This window comes from Nomascus leucogenys, chromosome 22a (genome assembly GCF_006542625.1).
Source record: "Nomascus leucogenys isolate Asia chromosome 22a, Asia_NLE_v1, whole genome shotgun sequence".
NCBI classification, from domain to species: domain Eukaryota; kingdom Metazoa; phylum Chordata; class Mammalia; order Primates; family Hylobatidae; genus Nomascus; species Nomascus leucogenys.
Window position 1 is genome coordinate 99681570 of NC_044402.1, and position 13581 is coordinate 99695150.

A 13581-nucleotide genomic window follows, 5' to 3' on the forward strand; every position below is an offset into this window, starting at 1 on the left:
TGATCAAAAGCTTAGCCATTCTGAGCACCTGCTATATTATAGTATCAGGATAAATGTACTGCCATTCTAGACATTCTGGACAGCCACTTGTAATTTTCTAAACATGCAATGCTCTTTTGTACCTCTGCATCTGTACTCATGATCATGCGGTTGCCCAAAACATTCCTCCTTTTCTTTTCCTCCTTGATGCAGTAACTCCACTTGTCCTTAAGGTATAATTCATGCGCTGTCTCTCCCTAACTGCCCACCCCCCCACCCCATGTCAAACCTAGCAAGAAGAGTTTCCAGACCTTCCTCTATGCCACCATCACACTAGTTTATATCACTACTGTATATTTACCTGATCCATTTATACAGCCGCTTCTCCTGCCAGGTTAAGGGCAACACAACTAGAGGTAGGAAGCATATCTTATGTGTGTATGGACGTTTCTCACTGCTTCTAGCATTAAATACGGCCTGTAGCAGAAGTGCTCACTAAACATTTAGTTAAAATTATTTACTTAATTATGACTACAATTATCTTGTGAGGAAGAAAAAGGTAATGCCCTCCACTGTATTCCCAGCCCTTAGAATCCTGCCAGGTATTATATATAAAATAGAAGCTAGAATTTGTTTTTGAGTGACAAGATATGTGTTATAAATTAAGCATTTCATACAGATTGTAGGCTTTTGGAAAGCAGGAACTATGTCTTATGCTTCTTCCAAAGAGTAAGTATACATGATGGCTGGATGGATGAATAGATGCAAGAGAAGTAGGGAGGGGCGTAAGGAAATAGATCATTTTTCCCTTTGCATCCTTTCTTAATGTCTATTTAAAATAACATCAGAAACAGTACAAATATGAGTAGATTGCAAGCTCATTTCTTTTAATCTACAAACTACATTATTAACAAACATTTTTATATCTTTAAACAGTTATGAATAAGTATATTCAGCCCAACAAAGCAGTTACAGTACAGCTGGAATGAGCTTCTTAAGATCCATGCAAGGAATTAGTCCATGTCTAAGCTGAGTGCTCAAGACATTCCCCATGCACCATTTTTCCACTTAAACTACCAATAAGCTTTCCATTGGAGGGCCAAGCAACCATAGGTGATCTATGCATACTATCAGTGACTATCACAATGAAAATGCACAAGGCTCTTCTATATGTTGAAAAACTGCTGAGATAAAAGGTGGCTGACAGTAGAAATGATGTTTCTATTTCCATGAATCCAAAATTTGCGACGACATGAGTAGAACTGGAGAACGTTGTGCTAAGTGAAATAAGTCAAACACAGAAAGACAAATGCTGCATGTTCTCACTTATATGTGGAATTTAAAACAATTGAATTCATAGAAGTAGAGAGTAGAATGGTGTTTAACAGAGGCTGGGAGGTGGGAGCAGTGAGATGATAATCAAAGAGTACAAAGTCTCAGTGAGGAGAAACAAGTGTTTTTTTTTTTGAGATCTATTGTACAGCATGGTGAATATAGCTAATAATTGAGTATTGTGCATTTTAATATCACAGAGTAAGTCTCAGATGTTCTCATCACAAAAAATGTCAAATATTTGAGGTGACGAATAGGTTAATTCACTTGATTTAATCATTTCACGTTATATTAAAAACCATACCATCACTTTGTACCCTGTAAACAGCTATAATTTGTCAGTATAAAATACGTAAGTAAATATGTATACAATATTCAAAGGATTTTATCCTGCCATTACTTTCAACAAGATACAACATAGGCAGAGGGCAGATAAACTTCCTTGCAGAACACTTCATTTAGATCTGAAGCTGAAAGCAAATTTCTTTCATGACAGAAAAATTAGGTAGACAAAAGTTACTTTTACCTCATCAGAGTTAAACAACAGCAGAGGCAGAAGGACCAGGAGTTGATTAAAGGCATTGTCCTGACCACTGATACCACCATGGCTAAGCAAGGGCTGCCTTATGGAACCAGGTCAGGGGACATTGATTTCTCTATTCAACTCCAAGGCACCACTTTGTAAATGACACAATCATTTTTGAGTACAAGAGGTGCTTTAAATGTGGTAACATTATATCATTTCAGCTATAATGATCATAATTACTTATTTCTTTTAATCACAACCCACTTAACCACTTTAGTACAGAGGACTAGTTCAAGGAGTTTAATTTTCATTCAACATCTAATCTTTGTGTTTACCGAAACCCTTCATGGGCTTTGTTTACTGTCTGCCTGCTGGCCTGGACGTTTGATCTTGCAAGACTAGATCAGACAGGGTCAGATAAAATACTGATTACTAGAATAAACCAGGCTTGGGGAAGTAACACTGGTTTTTAAAATCCTCTTTTCTCCCAGCTTTTTAATATCTGGGAAAAGAAGTTCAAATAAACGAATAAAATTCAGAGAACTAACAATCAGAGGGTTCTTGGGCAATGACTGAGAAAAGAAAAGTGATGGGGAAAATTTTGCACTCTGGCCAAAATACAGGGTTTGGTTAGGTCCACTCATTCTAATGGTATTATTTTGTAACACAAATAATTTTATAATAGCCACCTGTATTTGTGTAAACTTTCAATGACCCTTCAATTCTTGAGGCATATTAAATAATTGGGATTGACCTCACCAAAGATGACTGCTTATTTTGCTTTTGGTACAAGATGACAAACACTTTAGATATAAAATTACTTTCTTGTAACTTATTAATTAGGACACATTTAAAATATACAAAAGATTCTTTATTAAGGCATTTTCTTATTTTTATTATATCCCCCACAAAAGTAGATTGCCGTAAGAGTAAAACTGATAGTGGTACTACATATATGATTGCCACTTCATTTCACAAAAATGATGGGGAAAGTTCACATCAAGAGTTCAGACAAAAAAAGTTGTGTAAAAAATTAAAATTTTACTAAAATGTGTAGAACTTATGAAAAAACTACTTGGGTAAATCCCTCATAATCCCAAGACCTTAAAAATAAATTTTGGAATAGCATGAATGTTTCTAGGTGTCTACAGAATCTCCTCACGTACAACACTAAAACTCCTAAACATTAAACAACTATTAATATTGGTCTTTTTTCTTTGCTTCTAGATAAAATGTACTTTTTTTTTCTTATACTTCGGAGCTTATGTGCTCTACATTGTAAAATCTGGTCCAGAAGCAATTATGGTATGTGATGATCAGCAATTAAAAAAAAAAAAATGCTGTCTAAACCAACCTACCACCCTACCCTACCTACCCACTCCATTTTCTTCAATGTCAAATATTCCTGGGAAACAGATTCATGGTCTTAGACCTTGAAACCAGAGTATACACACTGTCTCCCTATCTATTCTGAAGTAATGCTCATGTTAACTCAAATATGTCTGTGTCAACCATGATTGTCTTTGAAATTAAAGAAAAAAGGTAAACAGAATGTGCTTTGCTGTGATCACTGGGGAAAATAAAGTTAACATGCTAAGCCAAACCAATTTAGGACTTTCTAAAGAATAAGTGTAAATAGTTTAGCTAAACTAACAACAAATTCAAAAAATGCACATTAAAATGTTTACTTCAAAATTTAGACAATTCCATTTGTATATAGTTTTACATCTGCTTTTAATGATATCAAATTATTGATTGTTCATTTTTCTCATATTTATTTAAGCATTAACTATAGAATTTGTAATCTGATCTTTTTTTTATCCTTCCAGTAGACTTTTATTTTTGCCAGGTTTTAGTCATATTTACTTTGATCTTTCAGAGTATATCATTATTTTACCATTTATTTATTTCTATGAGAAGAGAAAAAAATTTTGACCTAGGAGAGCTATATGTGGCAATTTGTAACAGAATCACATAGCTTATGTTTAGGAAATCATGTTTTTGATTAAGAAGCAACCACTTAGTTCCCACTGTTTTATTAAAACAGACATTAGCAGATAATAGGAAACATATTTAACAGTGTAGCCTGCATTTAGTTTGGGACCTCAGTAAGTTGACTTAAGATTTTCTTCTACACTGAATAGTGCATAGAAGTGCATGTAAATTGGTAAGTTTGAGGCAGAAATGGAAGGTAGGGAGGCTGAGAGGGACATGGAACTCTGACTTCTGGGTTCTCAGAAAAAGCCCTATGGTAGAATTCTGGTTTCACTACTACTGGTTTCCAAATTTGGAATTCATTGCCTTTTTTTCATTTTGAAAGCAGGGACACAAACAAATTTTACAAATCAAATCATTACTTTCCCATGAGAAATGAGTCCTACTAGGTAGAAACTCCCACAGCAACATCTATTCATAGAAAAAGGCTTCTACCAAATAAAATGTGCCTGCCTCAGTCCAACACTTTCTTTTTTCTGAGGGTCAAAAGTTAATAAAACGCACTTCTCTGGGTGTTTATTTTCTGTACACCATTATACCTGTCATGAATTCTTTGTTTTTCCTCCCACTCCCTTGGTTGATGAATCAACACCACTTGAACTGTTTTATGGCAGCTTGTGTTTACTTCACACATACCTTAACCTTCCCTTTTCTCCTCCTACTGACACACACACACAGACACACACACACTTTTCAACAGCAATGACTAGCTCCATCTCTTTGAATAGTATGTGTACACAGTGTCTGACAGCCTCTTCAGGTGTGGATCCTTGACCAACTGAATGAAATCAAGGTCTCAGTCTGCTTTTACGGCACTTAAAGATTTAACTGTGCATTTACTATCTTTAAAAAAAAAAAAAAAAAAAAAGATACAGCTTGAAGAATTAAAGCTCCAGGAAAGAAAAATGAAAAGTAGAAGACATGAGTGTTAATGTACAAATGCACACACACACACACACACAATCTGTAGTGGCAATTCTGAAAACACTAGAGTGAAGAGTTTCCAATCTTTCTGAAACTGGAATTACACTCCAGCCTATTAAAAGAGGACACTCTCTTACTTTCTCTTATAACAGCAAGTAAATGGGATCTAACAAATGACCTTGAAGCTGCATGATTCCTTTGATTTTCAGCAGAAGAGGGTATGTTGAAGCACTTTAACAATCCTATTTTAAAAGAAAAACTTGGAGGCAACACTTACAGAAAAGAAACCTTCTGAGCCACACATCGATGTCTTATAATAAGAAGGGGTTATTCATCTTATATTGTACAAGGGTGAATATTAATATGCTAAAGCATTTGCCCAAACCAGGATCTAATGGGTCCTAAGAATTTTAGAATCTGTTGAAAAGAAATGGATCTTAATTCAATTTTCAGTGTACTTAATTTCTCCTGGGTAGCTCAATATTTTGGCTTGCCTTATAAAATGTATATTTAGCATAAAACACTCTCATGCCTTTGTGATCAGAAATGTGCTGCCAATGTTTGTAAACTTCATTTCTTCAAAAGATAACCTTGTCAAAAATCTCCCAAACACTCCATAGCCAACAAGTACTACTTTGACATCCTGTCTCCCCTGAGAAAATCTGCAAGTAGTAAAAGAAACAAATTCATCCTTTACTTTTATTTACCCACCATAAATTGTCATTTGCCCCTCGGATGGGGGCAGAGTAAGCAAAGCTATGAATACATATTATAAAGTGTGATAAATATATTATAATTATGCAAAATATGGACTGGAAGGACCATCAAAGCCAATGTTACAAAAAATTCCCCAAATCCCCTCAGGGACCCTGGTAGGTAACATTTATCTGAATGGAGTGAAAACAAAAGAATTTTTCCACCACTGACATATTTGAAATGGTCCTGACATGTTGAAAAGTCTAGGTGATCTAAATAGCATGCTATTTACTACACAAAGGAACTTTATTTTCAGGACCAAACATAATTCCACATGTAATATATTACTGCTAGTATGACTACTACTATTAATTATTAGTAGTAGTATACTATTATTTGTCAAGAGGTTACTTTGTGCCCGTATTGTCTTATTTAGTCCTCGTATCTACCCAGTGACCTAAGTACTTTGATGATTTCCCATTTTCAGATGACGAAATTGAGTCTTGGTGAAGTTAAATAATTTGCTTAAGCTCCCACAGCTAGAATGTAGAAGCTAAAGATTTGAACCCAAGTCTGCCTGAATGCAGAGCCCGTGCTTTCACCACTGCTCTGGAATCATCGACAAAGGAACACAACATCAAACTCCATTTCTGACCGAAGACATCCTGATACCCCAACAGTATCTGTTAATCAGTACCCAAACTATAAGTGCTGATTTAACCTAGAATGACAGCTTTTAACTTTCCATTCTAAAGGATTTTGGTCTTTGCAAGTATCACTTATGAAAACTATAAACAACATATTGTGCTACTAATTTTACTTTTACTTCAAATATCTTCTTAGTTTTAAGGGAGCCAACTAGGATCTCATGACAGGAATATTAAAGATCTCACCTTTGTAAAAAATTACATAAGTTGTATCTAAAATGAGCATAAATTCCAAACAACCAACAACTCATGAACCTCAGAAACTGAAAACAGGCTTTACAAACAAAAAAGTCAGTTTACCTTTAATCTTCTTGTACTTTTTATACCATCTCCCAAACTCCTGGCACTTGGTTGCTGACACATTGGCATAATATGTGCTATTTACAATGGATGAAATCATACTCTGAAAAAAAAAATTATAGTTATTTTTTCAAAATATGACTACTTCTTTTTAGGGACAAGAAACAGCACTTTATAACCTGCACTAACCTCTTTTTTCTTTTAAACTTAAAACAGTCAAACTCTCCTGTAAACTGAACTATTAACATCAAACACGATTACCTGAATTTACCATCCCTTTAATTTATACAATGATAGTGCTTTCTCCAAAAAGCCAACCCTGGGGCAATGTCAACAATGGAGGGGACAGAACATGCAGATTAAATGCAAAGAGGAAGAACAGTTGTGATTTAGGAACCAGAGCAAAAGGTGAGATCAGATGCTCCAGTATCCGTAATCCAAATAATGCCTTTCAGATGTTTCTGTTCCGCTTCCAACTGCAACAAGCTTACACAGCCAAGAATCTGAGAACATCCGTGCTACACACTGCAGAACAACATTTAGGGAAATAAGTTAAATTAATATAATTTATAGAAACGTGTGATTAGAACTTGTGTGAAAATTCACCAAATGAAAAAATTAACAGTGCTATTTTAGAGCAGGGGAAACTAAACATAATACTTGTACTGTGTTTCAATAAAAATTGAACCAAAGCTCAAACTTTCTGAGTGCTGAAGTGCATGATTCTTCCTTGCTCTCATCCTCCTCAGCCCAACTGCTCAGCTGATTTGTGTGTATTAATAATTGGGGTTAAAAGAGAAGTGGAGCATAGCCTGACAAAGCACTGAAAAGTTAAAATGATAATTGCACACCTTGAATTGAACTTCCTACAGAGATATGTTTGCAGTTAATACAGTATGTTTGGGCCAACATTTGTGGCAGATGTTAACGTATACCTGAATTGACTGTGTATGTTTTATACATAGATTTTATTTCTTATTTTTTATTTTGTCCTGGGCATAAACAACTCAAGAGATCCAAATGACCTGTGTAAGGTTTTATATCTTGCCTTGAAATCTCATCTTTCTCAAAAAAAAAGTTAGCCCCAGACATAGAACAGTTCAGAGAAATCTTAGAACTTCTAATGACATTTCTACAAAGTAGTAGAGATAAAAAGGGTAACAATAAATCAAGTTATTTAACAGGAGGTTAAAATGCCAGCATACAGACCTTCATAAACTCCCATTTAAAACAACAGACTCCTCTTTTTTAATCACTATGCAGTACTGGTAGAGGAGGGGGTTCCTGATTCAATTCACAGAAACCTCTTTCGCAGATGGTTAGCCTCCCCAGTTGCTGATCTATACATAACAATTCTTTTCTCTGAGGGGAGATAGTAAGGATAACTCTTTTCATCCCAAGGTCTGAACACAGCACTGGGAACCCAAAGATCTAATATCATCAGAGTGTATCACAGAACCTATGGGGCCTTGTCTCCTGTCTTATAGGATGACCACTGGAATCCTAATCTCCTGGAGACAGTCTTCTGCTTTGTGCTATTAACGACCAAGTACGGCTGTTCCCTAACTAGCTGAGCTAGCTCCCGCTCTGGGCTGAGATTCGCTCTGTTCCTAGACTGTGAGACCCTTGAGGACAGTGACTATGTCTGTTTCATTTTTTTTTTTCTATCTCGTGTCTCACATAGTTCTGATGTGGGATATCTGAGTCACTGAAATTTAACACAGGAAAAGGGACAGAGATGAGATTTAAAAGTGCCAAACTGAAATGTCATAATAATAAATTTTTTTAACATGAAAGTAGCTTAATAATAGTGCATCAGCCACACTGGTATATGTGAATAATCACAAACGTACTTGTCATCTCTCTATCTTGTTTGCATGAATTTATCATCTGGAAAGGCACAGGATACACAGCCATGGCAGGAGTCAGAGTTAAACTCTGTATTGCCAAATGGTTTAGGAAGTGAACTAAAACGAACAGTGTCTAATTACTGCCTGGCACTGTTCCTCAATTCTTCCTGGCCCATAATACGAGGCCACAAGCCCAGAAGACTGCATCACTTTGGCCCCAGATAATCCAAATTCCCCTCACTCTCTACCCTCTCTTTGTCCTTGCTCCTGCTATATCTTCAATTGACCCTGCACAAGGCAGAGCGGCAAGGAAATGAGTATCTGGGCTCCTACTGGCTCCATCAGCAGGTCCTATATTTCATACAACTCATTTATAAAGGAGATGTTGGCTACCCTGACTCAATCAGATTTGTTTTCTGTCCCAGATAATTATAAATAAGTTGTTACCTCTACTGATCACAGAACAGAAACATAAACAGGTTTCAACTATGAACTGAGCAAAAAAAAAAAAAGTAGCAAACAAATTTCCTAGATGAGAATCTTTAATCACCAGAAAAGTCTGTTTGAGTTTATGACACATTTTATTCATATCAATTCCCTGCAGGTCTTTATACAGAACTAATACCCAAAATAGTTTTTACTGATAAGAATTGCTATAGTCCATCCTCAGAAGACTTTAAAATCAGAAGATATAAAAATATCTTGGGAATATTTTAAAAGAAAGGCCATGCTATATCTGATTATTCCAGTTTCATGAATATTTTCTCACCCTAAATTAGACTGTTAAATTCTCATAATCTGAATCTAAATCACTAGTCTTCACTAGAATGCTCTGGACACATACTACAAGGTCATCTTGATGTTAGTGTCCATTAAATATCTAGAACATCAAAACTTAATTAATGATACATAAAGTTGAAAGGGGCTAACATGAACCCAGCATGTGCTATTACTCTACAGGAAACAATGTTCTCTAAAGGTCCTGGGACACAGAGAATCTGTATTTACCATATTTCATCCACTTTTTATACTTTAACATCACTGAAATAGAGATCCATCTTACAATCAATAGCATCTTAAACCTGATAAGATACAGTTGATGCAGAATGGGATGAGTAATAATTAAAGTCTTTCCCACCTACCACCCTGCCAAAAAAGATCTAATTCAATTTTTTGCTTTTTAAAATATGTATAATTTTGCAGTTTATGTTACTCCTTTATGTTTTCCAGCCATTCTAAAGCAACGGTACAGTTGGACTTTTAGGATCCACATCTTTTTGACAAAGGAACAAGAGCTGAGTCAACTTTTTCAATCCAGAATGCAACCAACTCGAGTATCCCTGTTTATACAAAGCAATACTAATACAGATAACCCAGAAAATATGTGTATTGCTATTTTTAACACTTAAACCGAGGAACTATGATTTACTAAGGCTAATATTAAAATGATTTTGCATTTACTAAGCATGTATCGCTTTACATGGTGGTGGGCTGTGAAAAAGAAAGGATGAGGGTACATGTATAATGGGCAACTGAGGCAGTCCCCACTCAGATACCGAGACACAGCCACAAACACCACCACATAAACAGTGGCCGCAGACAAAGCTATTTTATCAATAATATTATATTCTAAGATAAATTAAAATGGTTAAAATGTCTTTCCAACTACAGAAACTTGAAAATTTCTGACTTCTTTGTAGTTAATTATGAAATTTTAAGTATAAAGATTTTTGGAAGGGAAATAAAGTATAGGTGTCCTTATTTGTAGTCAATTTGACATTTAGTTGGCCATTAATATCTGGAATTTTTTTTAAATAAGGCATTTCAGAAATCAAACTATATTAGAATTTTCTTTACTTATTCCAAAGTTTACTAGCAGACTTGAATTTGCTCTAAGCCAAACTGCAAGAGAATAAATTTTATAATATTGGTGTTTAATACTTATAATAGCTGGATTGATCTATCTAAAAATAAATTTTCTTTTAGGTTCCCGAAACAATTTTTTAACTCACTTGTTTTTCAACTAGCCCAGAGAATAGATGTCACATATGATTATAAGCATGGTTCCATCTTCAAACTGAGGCCCCAGAAGCTCAGAATGAAAAGCATCTTTCCCAAAGTCAAATAGCATTGGGAGGCACCATGAAGACACTGTTAATGGACCAGTATTTCATGGGTCTTTTAAGAAGGGAGACTAACGAATGAATGGAAGGAAACATTTCACCACCACCTCCATCAGTGACCACAAGCTCAACAGCTGATGCTGCAACCAATACTTTAGACAAAACAAAAAACAAGGTAACAACAGCAAAAAAAGAAAAACATGAAATTGTGATCTCAGGCCCATTATACGAGTTAACTAAGAAGTTTAGAATCCAAGAAAACTACGGAACCTAAAGGGAATTTAAAACTTAATAGGATAAAGCAAAATAATAAACACAGGTTAAAATGATTTGTACGATACACTTAGAAAAACAGAGATCTGAGCATCCCCTTTTCCAAAAATAAAACAAAAGATAAAATAACTGGATATCCTTCACTACATTCTGCTTGGCTTAGTGGGATTTATTTGTTTGAACAGCAGTGTGGTACTAAGAGTAGCTAAGCTGAAAACACATAATACACTTGCTATGAAGAAGAACATTTTTAAACCGACGTGAAGAATTACATATTCTGTCAGTGAGAATCCCCTGTCTGGGGGAAGAGGAGGGGCATCCCCTAGCCTCCTCTTCTGTGTCTACATGAGGGAGAGAGCAAAGACAGGCAATGAGTGATATGTGCATTCTTTGCTCATTTTCGGCCTTTTCAATCTGCTTGGTGATATGCTAAATAACATATTAAACATGAGAATATAATGATACTTCAATTAGGTAAAGGGAAAAAAACTGATTTTGAGGAATTACTTTGTCATGAAAAAAATTCATTTAATGTCATTTGGCAGCCTTCTACTATCCCACTCTGTCTCCACTTCTGAGCTATAACATCAGAATTGAAAACTGCTGCCATTTTAAGGGAAAGAAACACTTCCTCTGAATTTTGGAGTATGAAAACACTACATTTGAGAGCTCTTCCCCTAAGCTGTTGCTGAATGGCTCACTTGTCTAACGTCAGCACCCTTACCTGTGATTGGGGATATTGTCTCCTGCATCAGAGAGTGTAAGGATTCTTCTGTGAGATGATTTGTGTAAAAGGCCTAGCACAAGATGTAGAATCAACAAATGGCACCTTTCTCCCCACTGTGCAATCATTTCTTATGGTCACTGCAACCCCTTGGTTAGGAATATTTTCAAGCTGTCATTTGTGAGCCTTCATCAACATGAGTCCATGAGGTTGGGACACAAACTAAAACGACCTCACATGAAAATAACTAAGACAGTTGGCAACTGGTTAACACAAGACCTGATGCATCCCTACTACATACATGAACTTAGGTTAAATTAAACGGACAGTTGGCAACTGGTTAACATGATTCTGGTCCATGCAGTTGATCAGCCACTATATATGATTAGTACATGCTCAATTTGTTTTTTTCTGCTGACCCAATTGGCTGCTTGATTTCACTACTCAATTGTTTTGGCATGTTGTACATATGAGTTAAGTCCAAATGGGTAAGGCTTGCTCAGGATGACAGAAATAATTATCCTACAATCTATTTCTAAAGGCACACTATATGAATGCCACACCATTGTCACACTGGAAATCTAGTAACATCTTTGCAGCTCAATAGCTTTAGTCAGTCATTTTGTTCCTCAAATATTTAGCAACAAAGTCTCAACCAGCACCATGGGACAGAGCTGCTTCAAAAACATGTCTACATGCTAAGTAAAATAAACCAGCACAAAATAAATGTTCCATGATTCCACTTAGACAAGATAGGTAGAATAGGCAAATTCACAGAGGCAGAATACAGAATAGAGGCTACCAGGGGTCAGGATGAGAGGGGAATAAGGAATTGTTGCTTAAAGTTTACAGACTTTCCATTTGGAGTGATGAAAAAGTTCTGGAAAGAGACAGGGGTGATGGTTGCACAACACTGTGAATGTAATTAATGCTACTCAATTGTAAGCTTAAAAATGTTTAGAATGGCAAACTTCATGTTACGTATATTTTACCATAAAAAACATGTCCAGAGTCACAGAGAATATGTGTAGGAGATGGAGCATATTGGAAGTTGCATACACTTCCAAATTGTTCTTTTCATTACAATTTTCAGGCTAGGTGCAGTGGCTCATGCCTATAATCCCAGCACTTTGGGAGGCCAAGGCAGAGGGTCACTTGGGGTCAGGAGTTCAAGACTAGTCGGGCTAACATGGTGAAACCTCATCTCTACTAAAAACACAAAAATTAGCCGGGCATGGTGGTGTTCACCTGTAATGCCAGCTACTTGGGAGGCTGAGGGGGGAGAATTGCTTCAGCCCGGGAGGCAGAGGCTGCAGTGAGCTGAGATCATGCCACTGTATTCCAGCCTGGGCAACCCAGCGAGACTCCGTCTCAAAAAGAAAAAAAAAAAAAAAAAAACCCCACAGTTTTCAGTTAACAAGACTGTCTCTTTAGTCATCCCATTTGAACATCATGATCACCTATGAGATGCACAAGGCAGGTACTGGTACCTCTACTTATTTAAATAGGTCAAAACCCTGAGCACCTGGGGTTTTGCAATCAAAAGCCGACCTTAGGTATTTCAACTCTTCCTCAAGTAAGAATAAGTAAGCTACAGAAAGATGCAATCATAATGTTTTCAAATTGGAACAGCTAAGGACTATTTAATAAGGGAGGACTAAGGTCTGCTAAATTAGGATGCTCAGGACAGCCAGTGGCAGAGGGAAGAGGCTGCAAGTGGTTACTCACAGAGACATCAGAGGAAAAGGAAGAGGTGACAGCACTTAAACACACTTTGAAAGGTGAAATCAAAAATAAATACGCAGACACACAACCACAATCTGTACTTTCCAAGCATCTGGCCAGACAGAGAATGGCTAAATCATTACTTCCCTGTTTTAAATATATATATACCTCAGGCTACAATTGTTGCACTTTTATGGACTTCCCCATACCTTTCTTCTGCCTTCAGAACTGCTCTTTTGAACTTCAGACCACTGGGGTGTTCAAGAAAGTATGAACTATCCACTGAATCATTCCCTTTTGTAATTGCCAAACTCAAGTGAAGAGTCATCTAAAATGGTTTGGCTTGGGGGTAATAAGGAAGAATTATTTCAATAACAGGAATCTTTAACTCATGAGTTAAGCCTATTTTTGAAAAACCCAACAAGCC

At 36.2% G+C, this 13581-nt stretch overlaps 1 protein-coding gene across 3 annotated transcripts in view; it reads right to left on the bottom strand.

The window, feature by feature from the left end:
* The window catches only part of SATB2 (SATB homeobox 2), a 190725-nt gene that overhangs the window by 93238 nt on the left and 83906 nt on the right, over window positions 1–13581 (bottom strand). For all 3 annotated transcript variants that reach the window (XM_003253903.3, XM_030802779.1, XM_030802780.1), the window contains exon 6: window positions 6460–6562. In XM_003253903.3, coding sequence (XP_003253951.1) covers window positions 6460–6562 — 103 coding nt within the window. The remainder of the gene's footprint in view (window positions 1–6459; window positions 6563–13581) is intronic.